Source organism: Coturnix japonica, chromosome 2 (assembly GCF_054131305.1).
Source record: "Coturnix japonica strain WE chromosome 2, WE-NBRP24, whole genome shotgun sequence".
Taxonomy (NCBI): Eukaryota; Metazoa; Chordata; class Aves; order Galliformes; family Phasianidae; genus Coturnix; species Coturnix japonica.
In genome coordinates this window covers 44004213-44028090 of record NC_140664.1, presented here as the reverse complement: position 1 = coordinate 44028090, position 23878 = coordinate 44004213, and the positions used below count along the sequence as shown (strand labels likewise).

Genomic DNA, 23878 nt, shown 5'->3' with positions numbered 1-23878 from the left:
TTCCCACAGTCCTGTATTAAAACAAATCGGTCTTTTTTTTTTCCTCAACTGAACAAAACTTTATATCATAGATCTAAGAAGGGATAGATTTGGGCTTTTCCCACCCATAAATGTTACAGCAAAACAAACTCTTGTTTTTCTTAAGACCACAAGAGCAAAACAGTTTTTAAATTACACTTCTCTTTGGAGTTAGTTCCTTTGGCTTAAAAGTTGCTAGAGGTAAATTTCAAAGACTGTATTCTGATGCATATGTAGTAACCACCGTAGGAAAAATAGGATAGAACTTAAGCAAGGTAGTTAACTTGCCTCTCCAATGGTAACTTGCATAATGTTTTTTCCCCAGCTGTATGTGGGGTTTGGTGTTATTTTGTACATTCATGAGTTAGGTCTGCAAGACTTCTGTTACTCAGGTCTTATCATAGCAAGTTTAAATACTGAATCTTTACGGAGTCAAGGATCTAAAAGCTGTTTTCTGCCTTACTTTTAGATTACACCTTTTTCCTCCTGAGGTATTTATTTATTTATTTATTTAGGCTTGTTTGTTTTTTAGCAGAAGGTGGGCTTAGGAAAGAGGTATATCTACACTGCAGATATGGTGAAGGAATCTGTTTAGGGTGATTGCTGTGCAAGTCCTTTAATGTGATTTTGGTTTTAACCTAATTTCTGTCTGAAAACCCTGCTGGGCTTCTTGCCATGTTACAGAATAATTGAAGCTCTGTTAAGCTCTAGAAAACTCTACCAACAGTAGCTGTGAACAACAAATGCATTTTAAACACTGTAGCTTTCTTCCTTTTTTTTTTTTTTTTTTTTTTTTTTTTTTGTACTTTTTGATTTGCTAGCACTTACTCAGAGCCAGTCTGCCCTAAAAGTGATTCGGAACTAGAAGTTAAACCTGCTGAGAGCTTGCTGAGATCCGAATCTCACATGGAGTGGACGTGGGGAGGATTCCCGGAATCAACCAAGGTATGGTTATTGTCTTGAACTTTGTGTACTGAGTTTTGGCATATTTAAAATCCTGCACTACAAATCTGCTGCTGTTCTGTAGAGTTCTTAGCTGAAATAGGAAAATAGCACCCCCTTGTGGCTGGTTGATAAACGTCTTTGTTCAGTCTCTGTAGAGCAAAGTAGTTACAGAAGGCCCAAGCAGTGGCAATGTGAAAGTTTTTTAATTTTTAGTTAGAAACTGAATGAAGCAACTCTGGAAATCGTTTTTTTGTGGGCTAAATTATAATTCATGCTAAAGGAATGGTAGCCTTAATTTTTATCTACTGGAACAACTAATGTTATAAGTCCTGTTAGATATTCATGCTCTTTTTTTTTTTTTTTCCCTTGCCGTGGTTTGTCACATCAACACTTCCTCCGTGCCTCTTCCTTTACTGAACTTGTTAAACAAGCTTGTAAAAAGCTTTTGTTGCAGACAGCTTCACTAACAGGGTAGAACCTGTTTTATGTCAGGAAGAATTTCTTCTTTGAAAGAGTGGTGGAGCATTGGCACAGGCTGCCCAGGGAGGTGATGGCAGTCACTGTCCCTGCAGGTGTTCAAGAGACGTGTAGATATGACTCTTTAGGACGTGCTTTAGTAGGGATGATGATGATGGGTTGTTGCTTGGTCTAGGTGTTCTTGTGGGTCTTTTCCAATGTTTATCATTCTTTGTTGCTAAAATGCATGTTTAAATTCTTAACCAGTGTACTTGTGACCAGACTCCCTGTTTACTGGCAAACTTACCTTTGAGAACAAGTTTAACATTTAAACTAGAATAAAATGTATTTGCGAAGTGAAAAGATTGACTGGAGTTTTGTCTTTCAGATAAGCAAGAAAGAGAAACTGGAACATCCCAGAACTGCTACTATTACTCCATCAGAGAAGACTCATTTTAGAGTCATCCTCAGCTCTGATGAAGTTGAAGATGATGAGGTCGTGAAAGATTCTGTCTGTACAGTACTGAAACCTGAGCCAAGAACTCATCCTATGCTTCAGCAGATGGATGTTAAAGATTCTCTAGCTTCAGCAATTGTAGAACCACAAGATTCCTTACCATTAGATTCTGACCATCATTCCAGACTGTTGGTGGACTCTTTACCAGAAACAAAACCAACAGCAAAAGTTGACTCTCCTTCAAAAAAGAAAGGTATGTAATAAAACTGCTGATTGTTTCCTTTGGGTGATATACCAAATTTGAGGCAAAGTTTTGTTTTGTTTTGTTTTTTCCCTTCAGTTTTTCCTATTTAAAGTCTTAAGCATTGTTAAAGTTTTAACTGTAATTAAACTTCAGTTTATGAATGCTTTAATTCTGAATCATCTGCAGTTGTGTGTATTTAATGTGTCTGGATAGCTTCATCTCAATAACTTGACTGTTAAAATTAACAGGGGTGCATAAACGAAGTCATCACCAGGGACCTGATGATATTTACTTGGAGGACCTAAAGGCTTTGGAACCTGAAGTTGCAGCGCTCTACTTTCCCAAAAGGTAGCTTTGAATTAAGATTCCACAGACACAGGCTTATTCTACATTTACACTTTGTGAATTATTGCATGGATGATTTAAGTAACTCTGAACCCCAGTTCTTATTGGAGAACAGAACTTGGGATTTCTAGGCTTTTGTGGAAAAAACAGTCCTAATTTTATTCTACAACATTCTGGCAAATACTGAGGAGCATGATATTGCTCTGTGACAATAGAATGTTGAAGAGCTCTTCTTTCTTTAAATCCAGTTTTGTTGCAGGCGAAAGAGAAATAAATATTTCCCAATTTAGTTAGTATATTCCAGTATAATAAAGGGTTGAGGGTGGTGCTGGTGGTGTGTGACTTGTGTATTATTGGATTTATGTTGTATAATGGTATGTGGCATTGAAGCAAGTTGTTTTTGGTTTGTTTAGTTTTTTTTGAGTAGTCATAGATAGTGTGTGCATTTGTTTACAAGTTAAATATTTATGGAAGTTGTGTATCTTTTCTGTAGTGATTCTGATCCAGGCTTCAGACAATGGACTGAGTCAGATAACCTTTCTGGTTCCCAGTCACCCCAATCAGTAGGAAGTGCTGCTGCTGATAGTGGCACAGAATGCATGTCTGATTCTGCTATGGACTTGCCTGATGTCACGCTATCACTTTGTGGAGGTCTCAATGAAAACGGCGAGATTTCTAAAGGTATGTGAGAAACGAAAATATAAGTGGTTGTAAAGGTCAGGCAGCTAAATGAAGTGGCTCTGACTTTTATGAAGCTTCTGCCTTTAATAAGGTTTACGTTAAGAAAAGAAAATAGAGAATTTTAGAAAACTTCATTGGTATTTGCCAAGCAGAGATTGTGAAAGTTAGCCTCAATTTAATCAAGAGCACACAGTAACTTGAGAAACTTTCTTACTCCTTTTTTTTACTGCTAATTGTGTATCTGACCACTCATTTCTGGTTGAAATTCTTTGCTAAATTCACTATAAGACTTCATAAATTGTATTATTTCCAAATGTCTGATAATTTTTCTTCTTTTCAGTGTTTCTTAAGCTACTGGGAGATGAATGTATTGTTATCTTGGACTGTCTTTCTTAAATGTTTTCCTTTCTTAAATGTTTGTTAACACTTACCTTTCTAACCATTTAAATCCCCTCTTAAAGCCTATCTTTAGCTTTGAAGTTGTATACATTTTTGAGTGAGCTTCTAGGAGCATGTAATTTCATGATTATTTTTAGAATTACTTTTTAAATGATCATCCCATCTCAAGGCATCAAGTGAAATTTTACAAGCTTAATATTAGGGCTCAGAACAAATACACCCTCATCTTATATCTTATTTCTCCTTCCTGTGATTGTTAAAGTAAGTGGTACAAAGCTTTACGTGCTACCGAGAAGACAAGCAGTCACAAGACTCTTGACACGTAGGTCATATTAGAATAGCTTGATGATACCGCAAAATCAGCAAAGGTTCTGAAATGACAGGAAACATTTTTCTAGATGTGAACTAATCAGACCTTTTAGGATTTCATATTTCTAATTTTAATTAAAATTTGCTTCGATTGCAGAAAAGTTCATGGAGCATATTATTACTTACCATGAATTTGCTGAAAACCCTGGGCTCATAGACAATCCTAATTTGGTAATAAGGATTTATAACAGGTAAATTGTCTATATTATACAATTAGTTCACGGAAAAGCTTATTTTAAATCTAGCACATAAAGTGAATGCACTTCTCAGCTTCCAGTGTTTTTGATGGATCTGCTTCTTAGTCTTAGATAGCTGTTTTTGAATTTAACTTTTGGATTAAATTTAATAAAAGTAATATTTCTTTTCAGCACTGGTGCTGAATTATGTATAATGGAGTAACTCTGCTTGTAACCAGCTTTAACATTAGTTGTTGCTTGCAAATGGATGTATTTTCTTTGAGGTGAGAGCAGTTTGCACACAGTTTTGTAATGACTTCCCAACATGTTTTAAAACAGGTATTATAACTGGGCGTTGGCTGCTCCAATGATTCTGAGTTTGCAAGTGTTTCAGAAAAGTTTGCCCAAGGTAAATGGCGATGTTTACTTCTTTGAAGATTTTGCAAATAACAATGCGTGTTTATCTCTTTATTCTGTTTTTCTGCACAAAGTTAATAACATGCAAAATTTTTCAGGCTACTGTTGAATCTTGGGTCAAAGAAAAGATGCCAAAGAAGTCTGGAAGGTGGTGGTTCTGGCGCAAGAGAGAAAGCATGACTAAACAGGTAACTGAGACTTGATTTGATTTTTATTTTCCATAACTATTGAAAGATGAAAAAACTCATTTTTCAGATGTGCCTCAGAACTCTGTGCATGTAACTGTCGCTGATTGTCAGCAGGAAGTTGCTCAACGTAGCTGTAACTACTTCTGAATATTTAGTCTCAAATAGTACCATCATTTTTTCACCATTCCTTCATTCATTTATTCTATTTAGCTGATGCACAATATTATTAAAATCCTTTCTTCTAAGCCATATGTACTTGTCAGAGCTACTCTTCAGTCACTGCAGTGTATTTTAGGAATGTATACACAAATAGATAAATGCATAATAAATGTCATGCTGAGATACTCAGATTTTAGACTAAACTAAACTTTCTAAAGATTGGAGATGTCTTAAATATACATATTTTAGAAGGTATACATTTATAAGCTTAGAAGTTCGCTGGTCCTTTTATGCTGAATTCATCTTAAGAGAGATTCTGACTTGTGGTATAGCTTATATACTGTATTGATAGCTATTTGCTTGTTTATGGACTATGGATTCCCTTGAATTGGTTTAAAATGCTTAAAATGTTGATATGTTCTTTATTATCATATTGTTTTAGATACCAGAGGCAAAGGAGGGGAAGTCTGAGACGCAGAGAACAAATGAACTGCCAGCAACTATAAAAGAGCAAGTTAATAGTAGGTGTGTTCCTGTCTGAAGACTGTTTTGTGAACTGAATGGTGTTTTTTTCCTCTTCTCTTGTGTTGGTTTTGTTGTTGTTGGGTTTTTTGTCTTTTTTTTTTTGAGTGAAGAATTCATTACTACTGTGGGAAGAAACGTTTTCTGCTAAGCTAATGTAGAGAAGCCAAATATGCTTGGCAAGCAACTCAGCAAAAAAAATATGGCAGTAGACATTGTAGGAACTAGAAATACACTACAATTATTTCCTAAATCCTATTGTTTTTATTTCTTAAATCCTGCTGTAACTGACAGAATAACAAAGACATATATGGTAACCTTTAGCAACGGGTCACTGCTCTGTAACTTATTAAGTATAGTAGGATTATTACTGAGATTTTTTTGTCATACTTCTTTGTATAATCCTAGTGTTGTTTGAATAACTTAAAACATCTGCAGTTTTTTGTAACATGAAATAATTGAAACAATAAAATACCATTAATTACAGTGCACAAGTTGCCCAAGAATGTAGTTGAAAACAAGCAGTATTTAACACAAAACCCTGTCATACTAAATAACCCATTGTGTATATTCATACTCTCCTATGGTTTTATGAACATATTTGTAAATGTTGATGTTTTAAAATTTTAAGAAATTGAATATGCTGTAGAATTCAGAGAGATTAAATGCTGCTTTTAATCTTGAAATCTCCAATTAGCAGAAAAATAAATCTGTGACTTACTTTAAAAGGTGAGCTACTCCACTGATTTATCATACACTGTTTAAAATAGGTAGTAAGTGTGGCAGCTTTTCTTGAAAACAAAGCCATTACTCACTCAGTATCCCTTTCCATCTGCAGTATACCTTTAGTGACCACTTGACGCTGTCTCTACTAAACTCTTGTGGAGCCAGCTAGACTATGCATAGTAATATTTAGAGCTCCACCAATAGTAGCATGCATTACAATCTTATTTGCTAATTGTCATATACTGACTTCATCTGGGCATGGGCTAGACTTTCAACTTTGTTAATCTTTACTATCAGGCTAGTAGTAAACCTTTGACATAAACAGAAATTAATCTTGAATAAGAATCTTATACTGCTAAAAAGGATTTCCTGCAGCTTAAGTTTGTTCTTCTTGGTATCATATTAGACCCCCAGAAGATGATTCGTCTAGTGATGAAGCATCACAAGAATTGAAGGAATCCTTGAAAATAGATTCTGCTCCAGTAGAGCATCCAACACATGGGAATGTTCCGTCTTACAAGAAGTCACTTCGACTGTCTTCCGACCAGATTGTAAGTCTGCCTTCCTTGCACATTTAATGCATCATAGTTCTCTTGTACTCTTTGCTCTGATTCTAAAAGTTGTGGTTTGCCAACTTTTTAGAAGCGAAGTATATAAACACTCCCCAGAGTTAGGAGTGATGCTGGGATTATTTCTCTAGCAGTAGGAAAAAAAGAGATGGGGGCACTTGAAATGTAACAATAACAGTTGGATTTTAAAAGAAATACAAAATGTTTTCCATTGCTAGTACTGGGTATTCTGGAATCTGAATTGCCAAATAATGTACATCTAAGATGGTGGGCAGTTTATTCATTTCAAATGAATTTACAATTTACTTCTGCTATTATCTAAATATGTGGCTCTCACTAAGTAAGAATTTTGAGAAAAGCACCCGCTAAGTAGCAAATAGTGTTGTATGATCAGTTGTGTACAAATGAAGTAAGCAGATTATATGTGTTAGTACATTCTCAAATGTTAGTTGTTATACTGTAAGTATACTGTAGTAGCAGGAATTAAGGTAACATCTTTTAGTATTACTAAGACTTAACCAGCAGAGCTATGCCAGTGTTAAAGCATGGTTCGCTCTTTGATGAGTTGATCAAAACAGATGAGGAAGAACATACAAGCTTTTTTTTCTTTGAGCTTATTTATGATTCTAAAAATTCTGTAGTGATACCACTGTACATTTTCAATTGTTTTGATTTATCCTCAAGGCAAAGTTGAAGCTCAGAGATGGCCCTAACGATGTTGTGTTCAGTATTACAACCCAGTATCAGGGGACTTGCCGTTGTGCAGGAACAATATATCTCTGGAACTGGGATGACAAAATCATCATATCGGACATTGATGGAACAATAACCAAGTAAATATTGTTTTTCTTTTCTTTGTATTTGGTATGTTGTCTTGCTTTATTGATGACGTCTTACTTTTCAAAGATAAAGAAGACTGACTTAAGATGACTGCTGAAGAATATTTATTAACGGTTATGAGAAATACTTGTTGCTTTGGTTTATACTTATACTTGTGTTTACAGCAAACTACAAAATGTCTTTAGCCTCCTTGCATTGTTCTTTAACATGTTCACCATGTGACTACTGCCCTTACAGTCTAGTTTTAGCAAGCATATGGTAGCTTGGGAACTGACTTATGCTGTATAGCTGCCACTAATGGTTGTGGAACAGTAATTCTCTTCAGGCTAAGGCCAAGACCTTTTGCAGAGGTGTTTCTGTAAATACTCATTGTAAGCTGTATATTCATTAATAGTTGTCTTTAACGAAACTCATACGCTTAGTTTCAGCTATCTCTAATTTTGCTTTTAGGTCTGATGCTTTGGGACAGATACTCCCTCAGCTTGGCAAGGACTGGACTCATCAGGGCATTGCAAAACTCTATCATTCCATAAATGAGTGAGTAATAGGCCCTATCTGGAATTTAGTAATTAATGGGCAGATAGATGAATTATTGTTTTGCACATTGGCCTTAATGATGAAAAGTAATCACTTCTGTCATACACAAGCAAAGCCAGGTTTTTCCCTCAGGTGTATACTTTATAGGAATGGAAGCCACCAGTTCTGTTAGTTCTCTTAAATTTCTGCATATGAGTTTTTTAAAATCTATGTAATGTTTTGTGACTATAAGAGTGTACTAATAGTAATAGCTTCTCAAAAAGTCACACATATGTTTGTTTCCAGTAACTCAGGTTAATCAAAGCCTTTACAAACCTTTCAGACCCAAACAGTGTCATCCCAACTTCTAGACGCTTTTTGTTTTAACATTTGCTATCAAACTCAAGTGAACTCTCCTTAGGATATGACTCCATGTTCTGAAACTATCCTAATCTTACACGGACCCAAAGGTTGGTGGCCTGGATCAAGTTCTGTGTCACTCATTTCGTTGACAACCCAGCAAAAAAGCAATTTCCCCATCTGCTGTCTGGATTAGTCAACTGTGCATGTATACCTTGTAATCTGCAGGACCTGCAGAGGCATCTTATGTGACTAGAAGAGGGGAGGAGGGAGAGGAAGGATAGCTTTCTTGTTACAGTAGTGGTGAGATGTATGCTTAGTTTAGAAGTGTGGTGAGCTTCACCCTTGTAAATGTAGTGCTCTTTTAAGAGGTATATAGCCTTGTAATATTTATGTCCAATAACTGTACGAAACAAACCTACATTGTTCCTTCTTATTTAGATTAGGTTCTTTGTTTAACAATTAAATAAATGGAGATGCCAGAAATAATACTTGCTACTGAAGATCACAGGATCAGCTGTTAAACCATTTCATAATTCCCTTCAAATAATCAAATTTTATCTTTGGCTTTTAGTTCAAAGTTTAAAGTTTCTTTCCCACACAAGTAATTTTGAGGCCTTAGAAATCCTTTGTTGACTTTTGCTCTGTTTCATAGAGCTAAATTTCATCTGTCGCCCCTTGCAGTCTATGGCAGAAAACTTGAACTTTGTTTTGTGTTCAGTGTAAAATAAAAAGGTAGTTTGGGAACTATTTGCCAAATAGAATCAAATCTCTGAAAATCTGCTTAAAAAGTTGAGTCTCTTTTGTATGCTGTAATTGTTTACAAATCCATTAAAGAGATGACTGTGAAGTCTGCAGGAAAAATAAGTGGGACTTGATGAGTACTTGTGCTTCCTTCACTCTGAGCTGCAAATTCTGGTAACGATCTGAAAAATAGCAATCAACAAGACAGGAGATCTGGTATCCAATGTTATGTGGTGCGGATAAATAATTGTTAACATCTATACCTGGGCTGAAAGAAACAGGGAGATGCCAATATGGTGTTTATCTATGTACGGTTCTAGTCTCTCTAGATACATAGTCCTACCATTACTGTTCTTGTTCTTTTTTGAACTTCTTTGTTTTAATAGAGCCATTTTCAAAACTATAATATACTTTTCAGATAACGTAACACTGGAACAGTTTTTTCCTAGGAGCTGGTGCAGCTCACCGCAAGTCCATACCTAAATCAGTGCTTCTAGGCATTGTTGCAACAGGATATTTGTGTTTACAAAGAATGTCTTCAACAGTAAAATGAACTAAGTTGATATTTCTTTTCTAGAAATGGCTACAAGTTTCTGTACTGTTCTGCTCGTGCCATTGGAATGGCAGATATGACTAGAGGGTACCTACACTGGGTGAACGATAAAGGAACAATTCTTCCCAGGGGACCTCTCATGTTGTCCCCCAGCAGTTTATTTTCGGCCTTTCATAGGTAAGCATGCAGGATTTCATACATCTATTTTTTGCTCCCCATCTCAGAGAAAAAAAGCAAATTTAAAAGATTTCAGATGCTAATCATTATAGTTGTAACCAAACATTTTACTCTGCTAGATCTGCTAGATGGAGGATATCCACTATTTGCTCATGATTTTAAGACTGACATTTGAATTTTTTTCTAGGGAAGTAATAGAAAAGAAGCCCGAAAAGTTCAAAATCGAATGTTTGAATGATATCAAGAATTTGTTTGCACCCAGTAAACAACCTTTCTATGCTGCTTTTGGAAACAGGCCCAATGTAAGTCTGAGCTTTTCTAATTGAAGGGTTAAAATGCGTGGAATACTTGGGAAAGAAAGGAAATGGGCTTTTATTGTTGTGTCTATTTAAGTTTGATATGGCAATGGGACACTGGTATTTCTCTGAGTTTGGTCATGAAAGTTCAAATGCAGATACCTTAAATGAAAGCTGCCAGAATTCCTCAGATTTTCCTCAATCTTGAATCTTTTTTCCTATCAATACAATTCCTGTACTTTGTCTGCAGCTATTGCAACCGAGCAGGGGAGGAGGGGGGGTATTCCAAAGAGGAACAGTGTCATGAAAAATAGCATTGTGTAGTATAGATTTTGTGGTGCATATCTGTGGTCTGAGGCTTGAGAACAAGAGTTACAGGGTTTGAGGTGTCTCGCTCCAATTTAGGAGTGAGGCAAAGGTTCTGAAACGCAGAGAAGATGGTCAGAATAGCGAGGTCTCAGGAAGTGGAGTCTCGGGCAGCGAGGTCCCTCGGAGCAGAGTCTCGAGCAGCAATCCCAGAAGAGATAATAGGCAGCAGTAGGACAATGGTGGAGGAATCTGAGGTCAGATACCTAGATGCCCACAAAACCGTGGTTTGTCCGTACCCTTTTTATCCTTCTTTCCAGCCTTCGAGAGATTTCAGGACGGCTCGGGTCAGAGTCTTGTGATTACCTCAGAGATGTCAATCTTCCTTGAGATGGGCCAACACGAAAGACCACTTAAGGGCCATTAGTCCTCAGGGATGGCCATCTTCCTTGAGATAGGCCAACACAAAAAGACCACTCAAGGGCCATTGATCAGTATCTTATCTCCCTTTCGTAGCTCCCGGACTTGTCCATCTCCTAAACAAAGGGATTTCTCGAACCTTGGTTCCTGTGTATTTCAGACAAAGGGAGTCCTGGAACCTTGGCCAGGACTTGCCTGAACTTGTCCATTTCAGCAAACTTTGAGACAGTAATGTAAAAAGCATGGCTTCTTACATGAGGGAGAAGTGTTTTGTTATGGTGTACTTTGGGGGTGGTGGTGGGGTTTCTTTCTTTTCAGGGTCAGTTTTACTGTGTGCTTTTCAGTATATCACAGAAGGAAATAACAAAGTGTGTGCATTTGTTTGTGCTTTTTGCAGGATGTATATGCCTACATGCAAGTGGGAGTTCCAGACTGCAGAATATTTACTGTGAATCCAAAGGGTGAATTGATCCAAGAAAGGACTAAGGGAAACAAATCTTCGTAAGATCATTTTTATTATTTCAGTTAGAGAAGGTATTTGGGAATGAGATTGCAAAATAATTGTATGTAATAGGAGATCATAAGGAATCATCACGGTCACAAGACAAATTTTTATTTGCCAGAGAATGTACAACTTTGGTTACTTAACTGAAACTCCTCAAGAAGGGAAGTAAACTGGCAAAACAGAGTTGAAAATGGCTCCTGAAGTAGTAGGATTAGATAATACTTAGTTTTCTGGTCTAGACTTGTAAAGCTCTTTTGGCTACAGTTGAACAGTGGCTAGACTGTTAAATAATGGTTTTTCTTTTCTTTTGTTTTAATATAGGTATTACAGACTAAGTGAGCTTGTGGAACATGTGTTCCCATTGCTTAATAAAGAACAGAGTTCTGCATTTCCGTGCCCAGAATTTAGCTCCTTTTGCTACTGGAGAGATCCTCTTCCTGAACTTAACATGGAAGACCTGGCCTGAATACTTGTCACCTAGAAATGGAATTTCGTATTCAGCTACTCAACTTCAGTTTAAATGTGAAGAACTTTGTTAATGAAGATGCTAATTTAAATACTGGTACCATAAGTCTTAGTAAAGGAATCACTTTAACTCCGTTGGTGTAAGACGAAGAAAATGCAAAGCTGCTGTCCAGTTTTTTGTGGGCTTTTGATTACTTCTTTTCTTGTCTGTTTCTTTACTGCCTGTCTTTGTATACCTGTTCTGAGGCACTTGAGATTGGTCTGTCATTGATGGCCATGGTACCCAAGTGCTTCGTGGCAACTAAATGCTGAGTGACTTTGCATTTTCATCAGTCAGACCTTATTGTAAGCATAGATCTTTTTGTATTAGTCTTAATAGTATATTTTCTAAAACAAAGCCAAAAAGTATACAGAAACTGCCAAATAGAATGTCAGACCTATTAATAAAAACCACGGTCTAATGTTCAGATGGGCAATTAGACTTTTTTGCAGAGGATGCAGAACCGAATATGGTGTGCTCTTTCTCCACTAAAATACAGAAAATGTGTGGCCATTACTAGGCTGACAGTGTGAAGACACAGAATTCACCTTTCAATGTAAATATGTCTTCTGTCACATGTGCGACGCTGCTCTTGTACAGCTCATGCTCAAACTAACTCTGCTGCTTTTTATTTTTTAATATGCAATGCTTAAACTTTCATAAGCTTGTTAAAATGAAAGCTATCGTCAGATACTTGTTGCTTTTGTTGCTTTCAGGCTGCACTATTTCATGTTAAATTTTACATCAAGAGAAATCTTGAATGTTTCTCTAAGAGCTGGGGAGCTGGCATTTTGATTTCACTTTCATCATGGAGGTGTGTGTGTGTGTGCTATGTAGGCCAGTAAAAAGTATGTTCAGATTATATTCAGGGAATTGTTGTACTAAAAAAATAGTATTTAATTTTGTAATTATCTACTGCAGGTCTTTCCAGAATTCTGTATTGCAGATCTTCACTAGCTGGAAGGAACTGTGGCTCAATAGTGAGATTCCAGGTATAAGAATGGTTAAATGCTGCAGAGCAGAATAAAACCTTTTTTTTTCTTTTTTTTCCTTTTTGGTTTATTCACAAACATTGTGCTGGTCATTCCTCAGGTTCAGATCAGAGCCTGAGAACAAACTGCATTCCAGGTCTAGTGTTTATCAGCTGTGAAAACTGCTAATTAACTTTTCTTTCCAAAAAATACTTGAAAACAAGAGAAAAGTGGTTCTGCTTTTTAAGTGGAGTTAGTACATTTAACCTCCGTAGGACAAGTCTGTGGTGAGAATTATGTGCTTCTAGTCCTGAGGGCTTAATGCCTTCAGCCATTTAAACTTACAGCACCCACATAAAGTTTGGGACTGCTTTTCTCACACTTTTTAAGCAAGAAGTTGCTGAGGCTGCGCACCAAGGATCCTGGCCAGGCTCTGGGGCCGAGCTCTCACTTTTGCCACTGGGAGTTGTGTAAAGAAAGTCATCTCTAGAAGGTACTTGTATGGCTACTGCTGCAGTGCCTATCCAGGGCTGCTTCTGAGAGGTACATGGCTTGGCCAGGCCCTTCTGTCCCAGCTTATTTGGCCTGGGTGTAGGAGATGATCTCTGTTACGCTAAATGCAGAAGTGCATTTAGGGAATTTTACCTCACCCACAGGAACGTTGTCTTCATCAAGCTGAGTAGACATAACGTAGCATTCTCATGTAACGCCAGCCTAATGCTAGTCTATTTGTGAATTGCACGGGGGCAGTTAATTTTAAGATTGCTATATAAATCAAATTTCCTTTTATTTTCTTATAAAATTCCAGTATATTACTGTAAAGCATTAGAAAGGAAAGGGGGCCAGGGGGCAGGATCCACATGGAAGTTCTCTGTCAGAATGGGATTATGAGGATGGGAATTAAAATACACCTGACTGTCACTGTGTGCCATGTGTGTTAACTGACTTGAAGGGCATCCTTATACAATGAGAACAATACATTCAGTGACAGTTTCAGCAAATTCCTGCTCCTGTCATCAACCTACTGAGTGTTTAAGTGGATTTCACGGGATTCAACTGAAAGCATATTTTGCTCTACTGCATTATTTTATTTGCACTATGTCAGAAGCTTGCAAACATCATTCCATGAATCTTTTCCTTTCTTTTTTAAACTTTTACTCCCTGGGTTTCTGTAGAAACTTACATTTTCATGATCACTAAGTGCTTTGAGAATGAACAGGATTTGAGCTTTTAAGTCACTTAAATACCTTAAGATATCTAAGAATCCACGTAATATTTTAATTGCAAGTTGCAATAATCTGTGTGAAGATTCTATTTTTCATGAAGATGATGAGACTGCCTCTGCTAAAGCAGTCCTTTGTGGAAGTCAGAGTCTTACATACCATCCCTGGCTTGTTCTTGGTGGCCTTGATGTTACAGAAGTTTGGGGAAGGGGGAATGCTTTGAGAAAAACGCTATTTATTTGCAGTGGGATTCCAAACTGTGCAGATTGTTACCAAGGTTTGGCTGTGTCTTTGTTCATTCTTACTTTGGTTATTATTATTATTTTATTCTTAAATTCTATTCATCTTTCTGGTTTGGTAAGAAGAGAAACTTGATTTTGAGATCAGCAGTGAGAATTATTGTATCAAGCATACCAAATGCATACGATTGCAGATAATGTGAATATGGATGTGGCTACAGTGAGCTCCTCGTTCTGCTGACCTGTTGTTTTGCGGTATAGGGATGTCCAAGATGTTGCATACTTAAAGATTTTGCTTTCCAATCTCTGTTAACAGCTGCCCTTTTTGGTTTCTGGTGATATGTAAAAGTGTTCTTGAGTATTCCTGGTACAAGTAAGATTGGTTGATTTGGTTTTTGTTTTGTTTTTCATTTGACTCATATGCAAAGCTTTGTTCAGCTTGTTCTAACCTTCCTTGCGTACAGAATATGGGTTATTGTACCGGTCGTTGCATACCTACATAGTTAGGAGTACTGGACACTTCACTGACAAGGAAAGACATCTCATTACTACCAAACTGTAGGCTTGTATTGCAATATTAATATGAAGGGGGGAACATACAGAGCCTGCGTTAGCCTGTCCTTTGTTACCTTAGTTGAGAGAAGTGGCCTGAAATCGGGTTTGAAAACAAGTTGTGCTATACTTACTTAAAACTGGCGCAAGTCAGATATTCTTTCTATGAAAGAGGAACTTTCTAAGTGTATGTGTGTGTCAGCACATGCACCTCCCCGTTAAGACTGTGTTGTTGAAGATGCAGATCCACTTAGCGTTGGAACCATCTCAAAAGCTGAGTCGGTGATACCTATCCGGGAACGTATAAAGGAGAACTGCGATTCAGAACTTGGTAGTGACTCGGACGTTACCCATTGGTGTGATAAAGATCAGTAACTTAAGTGGTTCACATTTCTGGATTAATTTATTTCTTACTATTCAAAGCATGCTTGTGGTTCAAGAGGTTGGACTTAACCCCTGACAGTATCCAACTGCATGTGCAATATGGCTCGTGTATCCTCAGCTTCCTGTCCTTCTTTGTTTTATGTTTCAACTGGAAAGGTTTTAACACTTGTGTCATCTTACTTACGGAACTTCTGAAGCAAACACTGAACCTGCTTATGGTAAAGACAAAAATAAATGAGATTTCCTGTTAATATCTCATACAAGTCTTCCAGAAAATACTGTCATATAAATAAGAGTTGTTTAAATGGCTTTAATGCGAATTGATAATGAAATGTCAAAAATATATGATGGATTTGAGAAGCCTTTCAAGTGTCACTTTTGCCTAAAGTAGTGTTAGTTTCCAGAGTTGAATCCTGTTGAATAGAACGGAATTGTTTGGGATTTATTTTTTTATTTACAGTGCTAATTATTTCCAGATGAAAGTTACATTTGGGTTCGTTTTGAGGATAGGAGAACTTCTTTAATAGTTTGTTTCATTTTTACATTGAAGATGTGGAATATCTGATTATTCAGGCAACCCAATCGCTAATAAGGTAGCGTGTTTAAAGCTGTCAAATCTGTGACCGTACCAATAGTGGTTTTTGTTAAGACTGGACTCTCTCGGGTGCAGTAACCCACACTGAAGTGCAATGCATATTGATGTTGAGAACAATGTTATCACAATAAACAACCTTAAACTCACTTTTTTCTTCAGTTTGTATTTAGGAATTGTATTTTTGTATCGCTAATTTAGTGAATGTTGGCTTATTTAAATTGCATTTATATTTACGTTTAGAGTTGCTCTACTAAGGACAACGATGCATTTGCTCTCTCACACTTGGTTAACTTCTGGAGTATTTATACAGCTGACAAATTATTGCTGTAATCAGACTCACATGTCTGCCAATACCAATGTTTGCTTATAACTATAATGAAAGTAAATGCGTTATTAATGTCAGGTAACAGATGCGCTGTAATCGTAGATACATCCTGGGAACACACAAGCTGCCTTGAAGAAAATCCAGCCACTATGTAGCGTAAGCACTCATAAATCTGCCCTAATTTGGAGTTTTATCCTAATTCTGTCCCAGCTAACTTTTTCCTTTCAAGGCAAAGTATTGTCTTCCAAGACAGCTGTTTAATTTGCTTGAGGTAATTATTGTGAGGTCATCTTGGAAAAGGGGATCTCAAGCTTTTGGTAGAAACTCACCCTTCCTGGCCTCTTGCTCTTGTGGGTAAATGCAGCTGACTAGCAGTCTAACAGAGAATCTTCAATCAGAGTTAAATGTATGACAGATCTCCATCAAAGTGTGAATCACTGATCGAGTGTTATCTCTGGCACTGCTGTTGCCAGTGCACTCTATCTCTCCTTTGCCCAGACAGAGCTTAGTGCTAGTTTTATCTCCTGCTCCGGTGGCAGAATTCCCACGTGTATTTCTACTGCCCTGTGATTCTGCTCATGCACAGAAACCTTCTCTTCACATCTGGGTGCTTCACAACACTGCCCATCTGCCTGTGAGGTGGCAGGCCTGGCCTCCTCCCTGTGAGAGGGGAAGGTGGCGAAAAGGGGAGGCCACAGCAGGGCTGTGTGTGGAAATTCCATAGCTGTTCCTGGGTCTTCCAGTGCCTACATCCAGCATGTGAGGGCTCAGTGTTGTTACATAGAGTCTGCTCCGTTCTTCTTCCCAGCTGGGCTTTTGTGTGTGAGTTAACCTCCGCTTTTCCCACAGTCACACGGTGAAGGGGAAGGGAGGCATGTGGCCCTAACCATGTTCTGATGGTTGTGGCAGATCTAAGGCTCTTCTCGGTTTCTGCCTGCTCAGTTACTCTCTTCCACCCCTTTTCTTACTGTTTCTCCCTCTTCCTACCTGTCCGTATTTCGTCCTGACTTCTTATAAAACTTACTCTCCCCAAACCATTTGGAGATTAACTGAAATAGCCAGAAACAAGGGCAGCTCAGAGCTGTGTTGGCAGAACTTCTGTACTACCACAAAACCGGTACCAGTGCCCGACACTAAATTAAATATACATATGTAAACTTGACTAAGAAACCAGAACCTGAAGTTCTAAAGGTGGTGGAGAGCAAGAATTTCAGCTTACAACAGGACTGCGTTCACGGGAAAGCAAAGGAGCACCAACATCACAAAGTAGGCAGGCTTTATTTGGACATGGCAGCAGTTGGTTTCCACTGAACAGTTTTATTCCTGTTCCTGGGTATCAGTTTTTGTACACCTGTGTTTGTATGTATACATATGCACACAAAGCATACACTCAAATGAGCTGTTCTTTGCTGAAGAAAAAAAAATTAATACTTTTCTAATACAATCAAGATAGCAAAATGCATAAATGCCAAAACCTGCTTATGTATGAACATGTCTTAAGGTGTTCTTTGGAGTCTCCTGCGTACAAAGGATTGGCAGAGCTGTTATTTCACACCTTGTCTCAAGTCTGTAGGAGAGCTGGCTTGACTACAAGTCTGCCTCGTACTGACAGGACGTGCCCCAGCTGATCCTTGGTGCTGGACAGTCTGCTCTCTGTGCCGTTATCTTGGAGCATCTTGGAACCAAAGCGTAGCTGCTGGTCAAGGCACAAGGAAGCAAATGTTCCTTCCATCCCCAAGCTGACAGTGTGACAGCATTTGTGGTTCTGGTGTAAATATCCATATCCACTACCACACTGTGCCGTGAGGACTTACTTAGCAAATACAATGCTTCTGAATCATAGAACAGCCTGAGTTGGAAGGGACCTATTATGGTCATCAAATCCAACTCCTCAGGAAATATCCCCAGGAAGCAATTTGCTTCTGATACAAATCTCCAGCTTACAGCTGAAGAGCCCTTTGTGTGCTCCCTGTGCCTTTGGGCCTTTTCAAGCTCTAGTGAGGGCTCGGCATGCACTTTGTTTCAAGTTGCCTTCCATGCCTTTTACTTACAGCTGTGTTTCTTTGGCTGTTTGTAGTGGTCCTGGAATAGCTGGTTATCCTCATCAGGCTCATCGGATGCTCCATCAGTAGAACTGTGCAGAACTGCTGCAAGTAACCTGTGGTACACTGAATGGCCGTAGGGTGGGATGCTGTAGAAAATCCTCACTACTCTGAATGGTCGGTATAGTAATGTCTGTCTCCTAAGTCTTAACGGCAAATTAAATTAATGAGGTAGTTTCATAAGTTTTGTGGTGAAAATTTGCCTTCTTGCTTTGCTCCAAGCTTGCCTATGATTTCTTGCAATTACAGGTTTGTTTGGCTCTCTGCTGCCTTTCCCATCTGCTCTAGGATGCAGTGAGTTTGGCTGGAGCAGAGGTACGTTCTCTGGCTGTCAGCTTGCTGGTCTGTCCTGTTCTGATAGGAAACAGAAGCACAGGGGACAACAGATAGTTTTGCTTGATTTACTGAAGAATATTGCCTTTATGTTTTAATCAGGTTCTGACTGAAGCAGCAGATGGATCTGATTCCCCCTTTCCTACCTTACAGCATCTCAATCTTCCCAGCTGGGCAGGTATTATGCCCTGAAAGCTCTGAGAAGATAGTGAATGGGAAACTATCCCTAAAAGTTGTTCTCAAAATACACCCCGAGAGCCACTCCTGCTGTGATATAGTTTAGAAAATGCTTTACAGCTGCATATGAAAACTGGTCGTGTTGCACTGTATGGGATCACTCTCAGATCCCAGGTGCAAGGAGGAGGTTCCTGGCAGTAGACATCACTGTGCCATGAGGGTGCTGTGCTCAGGAGGATGTGTGTGCTGGAGGTAGCAGCCTGGAGGAGCAGTTAGGTGAGAATCAGGTGCCGAATCCTGCACAGCTCCAATGCTAAACTTTCACCGCTGATTCTTAAAAACATTCCTCACTTGGAGGGGAAAAAGCAAACACTGAAGAGGTGGTGTTTGCCAGCTGGGACTCCCCAGGCACTCAGCTCGCTTTGTTTGTTTCCATGAGTCATTTTTAGAACAGGCACCAAAATGCAACAATACTGAGTCACACAGAGACAGCAGCCAACTTCTTAGAGCACACAGCTTTCTTGAGGAGAGGAGAAAATATCCTAAAAGGAAAAACGCCTCTATGGCTTTCGTATATAATGAGAAATTGAATCAGAATATACAGTTGATGTAACCGGCTTTCAGAAAGACAAAGAAGGAATCTTTCCAGTCAATTTCCCTTTGGTTTTGAGACCTAGAAGGAGCGGGAGAACAGCGGGCTGTTGAATTAGGACAGAGGAAAAGACAGTCTTGAACAGGCAAGCAGTTTCTAACTGCATTCTAATGGCTCTGGAACAGACCAGGACAAGCTCAGGGCAGGGAAAGAGGCTGGCTCCAGTCCCCAGGCTGCCAAGTGTGCCAGGTGCCTTTGGCTGCTGCCTACAGCTGCTTCTGCACCAGCAGCCTCCCTGCTATAGAATACATCCAGCCCTACCTCCTTCTTAGCAGCAACACCCCAACTGCTGAAAATCAGGTGCCGAGAGACCTTCCTCATCCACATGCTTTAAAAATCTGCTGGCCATTTCCTTCCTGTGCTCCTTCCTATCTGCAAAGGCACTGACGCAGAGCTCCTGTGGGGATACAGCTTTTTCTGTCTGCTTTTCTCTAAGGCAGATCAACTTCCAGGATGTGATCATTTGTTGTGGGACAGCCCCATCTCATTGCCTGGAAACAGTGTTATTGGGGAGTATCTATTCCAAAACTATGCAGTGAAGGCAAGAGTTCATTTGACCTCCTCCTTAGATGGGAAAGGCTTCAGTTGAGGACTTAAAGCACAAGTTCTTCCTTCACGTAAAGGGATCATCTGATCTGTGCTATGAGAAGCTGTTCTGGATTTGTAAGAAGGAAAATGTACTACACAAATCACTGTGATGATAAATACAACTCTGGGCAGGATGAATAGACTATGAAAAGACCATCAACTTACTTACATAACATATAGATGGCAGTGAATAGTCCTGCCCTTACCAAAGCAAGGGTAAGATTTTTTTTCCAGCCATACAGGAGCTCAAAACGTTAACTGTAAAGAGACAAAAACACCATCTTTTTTTGCCTTCACTGAGAAGCAGCTGATGGGAGAAAGAAAACGTTGCACTGAATGGGCTTAAGCTAAGAGGAAAGTTGCTCCACCCATAGCAACTGATGCTGAATGGTGAAACAAAGCTGACTTGAAGCAGGAGGCTGCTAAAGCAAAGTCAGTGCCACTGGCACGTTGTTTGTACATTGGACAGTGCTGGCTAAAAAGTCGGTTTTCCCATATCATCTGTTTTTCCTCTGGCCTATCTTTTACAGTGCAACAAAGAAGAAAAAAAAACCTTCGTAATGCAAATACTGTAGGAGTTCCAGAAAACAGCACTGTGAAGTTTTTAAGTTAAGTTTTCACCCACCCAGTGAAAAGCTGGGGCAAGGGATGCTCCTCCTTGCACAGTGCTGGAGTCACTCATCCCCTCTCTAAGCTTTGCACTTGGTCCTTAAGGGGGGGAAAAAAGAACCTGATGCAAACATTGTTCTGCTTTGCACCACTGTGGTTAGCGACTGCTTTTTGGTTTGTGAGAACGTACTGACACAACGTATTGCTAAAGAACACGAGGACTAGGAAGTCATTGATGGTGTCCTGTAGAATCTCACTTTCTTGTCCCTGCTTTACTGAAAGCACAAAAATAGCTGACTGCAGCTGTAAACTTCAGCTAGGATGTAAACTCTGATACACTTGGGATGCTGGTAGAGATAAACTGGGGATAAAACTGAAAAGGGTATTTAACAGGGGATAAGAGCACAGTGGAGAAGTGTCTACTCAGAATGCAACTGTTGTTTAACAGCTGTTCTGTCTGTACAGGTAAACAAGGACTTGGGAAAGAACCAGTTTGGCTACAGAACCAGGTCTGCTGAAGCTACCTCTGGTAACCGAGGACAAGGAAAAGGTTTCATTATAGACAAACTCATCACTGAAATCAAATATATAAACTGAATATATTAAAGCTTTGAATTTTATTACACTTAATTTCTTCGGAATATCTTACCCTTCTCTCCTGTTTGACGGTGGACCTAAACATGGGAAATAGAAGGATAGAGGAGAACCCCACTGAACGTGGAATACATTTCGTCAGAGTCTGTGTAGGCCAGTTTGCCTCCTGTTACAACGACATTTACTTCATCTCCTGCTTTGAGGTGAAGAACAAGGTGGAAAGTTCCAGGACCACCACAGGTCCGTTTCCCCGAGTAGGGTTTGTGGTATTCTAGCAGTTCCCTTCTGTACCCAGCTGTGTGCAGCTGAGCAACGCTTGCATTGGAGACAGAAAGCACTGCTTCAACGTACTCATCCCTCTCCGGAGCCAGTACTGCTGTGATCAGGTAGCGCCCTTCATATGGCGATGTGAAAATGCCTGCGAGAGAGAGACAGGCTGAGCTTGTCTGAGTTGGTCAACACAGAGAAGCCCAAGCACTTTATGCACAATGACAAACACAAAGCAATATGGGCTGCCCATTGCTCACATGGATAACTGTGATAGGATCAGCTCAGGCAGCTGACCAACTGGAAGCAGTTACGAAGGTGAAGGGGAGTATTGAGCTACAGGACTCTTCCATTACCGTTCATTTTAAAACTTCCAAGATCAACATGCAGGAAGTACCAACAGCACGGGGATGTACACTTAAGACTTAAGTCCATTCTTTATCTGTTACCTGTATTGGGGTTGTAATAATCCCCATCATTCACAAGCACTTTGTTAAAGTGAACCACACCAACATCACTGGAGAAAGGCTTCTGCGTCAGCCCGGCTGAAAAGGACACCAGAGAGGCCGCAGCAGCAGCAGGTCCTAAAACGGGTAAGAACATGACTTAGGGTTCCTTCAGGACAACAAAGCCTTTTCCTTATGGTTTATAATGGTATAATGGTAATGGTTTATAACCCAGTGTGTCTGTTCCCACAGGTACCCGACTCAGCCTAGCCCTTGAGGGATGCCAGAATTAGCAGAATACGTACTGCTGGCCCAGGCCCCAGGTGCCTCACCATAAAAAAAGACATTAACTGAGTTCTGTAACACTTCCCCCTTGGCCACAGCCTCCCAGCTCTGGCTGAGGAGTCAGAAAATTGGCATTGCCTACGCGTTGTTTTTCCTTCTAAGGAAGAGGTATGTGGCTCATAAATGCTGCAAGTGGAAATCCTGCCCTACCTGAATTCAGCAAGCCTCTGCCATAAAATTTCCATGGGATTCAGGCTGCTTCTGGACTATATCTGCTCTATATCACCATCACAGTGGCAACTGAAGTGCTGAAGGTCTATAGCTCGTGCCAGCTTTCCTAGTTAAGTTGAGAAGCTGCATACAGCTCTGATCTCCTCTGCTAAAGAGGCATGAAAACATCTACAAAAGTAGCAGGTATTCCAACAAACAGAACCATCACTGGGGCTCTTCTCCTTTTGGGGGTTTGTGCCGAGGGACATGGTTTAGTGAGAGCTATTGGTATTAGGTGAATGGTTGGACTGGATGATCTTTTAGGTCTTTTCCGGCCTTCCCTATTCAGATTAGGATCCATGCCACCTCTGTGCTGTACCAGCCCTTGCTCCTTGCTTTGCCTCCCTTAAAATAAATGTTTGTTTCCTCTTTCTCAATTTCACAGTACCCATCAGCAACCAATGATACAACCATTCAATTCAATACAGAAGAAGTGACAAATCTAAAATGAGAATATATCAATGCTGTGCTAGACTTTTCTTTCTTCTTTTTTTCAGAGTAACTTGGCATGTACACAGGGGAACTTAAGGGAAGGAGATGCAAATAACCACCAGCAGTTCCCTTTGGGGCTATTAACCAGATGCCTCGTGTATCTTCAGAAATCTCATTCAGTACTTTGCCTGCTTTGTGAGCATGAGACAGAAGCCCTTTTAGCTGCCAGTGCACGTGCAGGAGCTCCTTTGAACTGAGATGAAGTTGTTTGAAAGGACCCAAATGAATTGCAGGAAGTCTACTTAAGGAGCTCCTGCAAAGTTCCAGCACTTTAACATGACTTTCTACTCTCAGCTTACTCTGATACTCAAACCAGCTGTTAATGGACATCAGCTAACTTCTCACCAACTGACTCAGACAGGTTCCTCTCACCTACAGCCACACAGTACAGATGGCACAAACTCTGCAGCTTGCCTGCAATCGCTGTGCTGCAACTCACAGCACCTACGTACCATCCGGACGGGGAAGTGACTCCTGTCCTGGCTCACCACAGCTTCCTTTAGGTTTTCCTGGACTGACAATAACTGCTTGAATAGACTTTAGATTATGCTGCTGAAGTTGCTTCAGATCTGCAGCCTTGTTCTTTTGAGCCATCAGCTCGGTTTTATGAGTACTGGTCTAAGAAGAAGTCTTAAATGCCTCTAAATATCCTGTAGATTAGTTTAAAGGTTGTGGATGTCCCATCCCTGCAGGCATTCAAGGCCAGGCTGGATGTAGCTCTGGGCAGACTGGTCTAATGGTTGGTGATCCTGCACACAGCAGAGGGGTTAAAACTACATTATCTTTGGGGTCCTTTCCAACACAGGACAATCTATGATTTCCAGCTGGAGCTGTGCCTGTTAGAAGCTTTCACAAGTCCTACCAATATCTCTCAGCCTTAT

At 39.6% G+C, this 23878-nt stretch overlaps 2 protein-coding genes across 5 annotated transcripts in view; one reads left to right on the top strand and one right to left on the bottom strand.

The window, feature by feature from the left end:
• Positions 1-16003, top strand: part of LPIN2 (lipin 2) — a 34706-nt gene extending 18703 nt beyond the window's left edge. For both annotated transcript variants that reach the window (XM_015855251.3, XM_015855250.2), the window contains exons 6-20: positions 840-963; positions 1808-2129; positions 2369-2468; positions 2959-3146; positions 4012-4105; positions 4430-4499; positions 4606-4695; positions 5297-5379; positions 6509-6653; positions 7356-7504; positions 7962-8048; positions 9709-9861; positions 10049-10163; positions 11281-11384; positions 11710-16003. In XM_015855251.3, the coding sequence (XP_015710737.1) occupies positions 840-963; positions 1808-2129; positions 2369-2468; positions 2959-3146; positions 4012-4105; positions 4430-4499; positions 4606-4695; positions 5297-5379; positions 6509-6653; positions 7356-7504; positions 7962-8048; positions 9709-9861; positions 10049-10163; positions 11281-11384; positions 11710-11854 (1969 nt within the window). In that variant the 3' untranslated portion in view covers positions 11855-16003. The remainder of the gene's footprint in view (positions 1-839; positions 964-1807; positions 2130-2368; positions 2469-2958; positions 3147-4011; positions 4106-4429; positions 4500-4605; positions 4696-5296; positions 5380-6508; positions 6654-7355; positions 7505-7961; positions 8049-9708; positions 9862-10048; positions 10164-11280; positions 11385-11709) is intronic.
• Positions 16004-17441: 1438 nt separating this feature from the next.
• Positions 17442-23878, bottom strand: part of EMILIN2 (elastin microfibril interfacer 2) — a 29935-nt gene continuing 23498 nt past the window's right edge. The window contains exons 7-9 of one of the 3 annotated variants that reach the window (XM_085539635.1): positions 21954-22088; positions 21293-21655; positions 17442-18638 (exon numbers count right to left, since the gene is read on the bottom strand). In XM_085539635.1, the coding sequence (XP_085395761.1) occupies positions 21318-21655; positions 21954-22088 (473 nt within the window). In that variant the 3' untranslated portion in view covers positions 17442-18638; positions 21293-21317. Of the gene's footprint in view, positions 21656-21953; positions 22089-23878 lie in introns of all 3 variants that reach the window. The other 2 variants (XM_085539636.1, XM_015855252.3) reach the window with 2 other exon arrangements.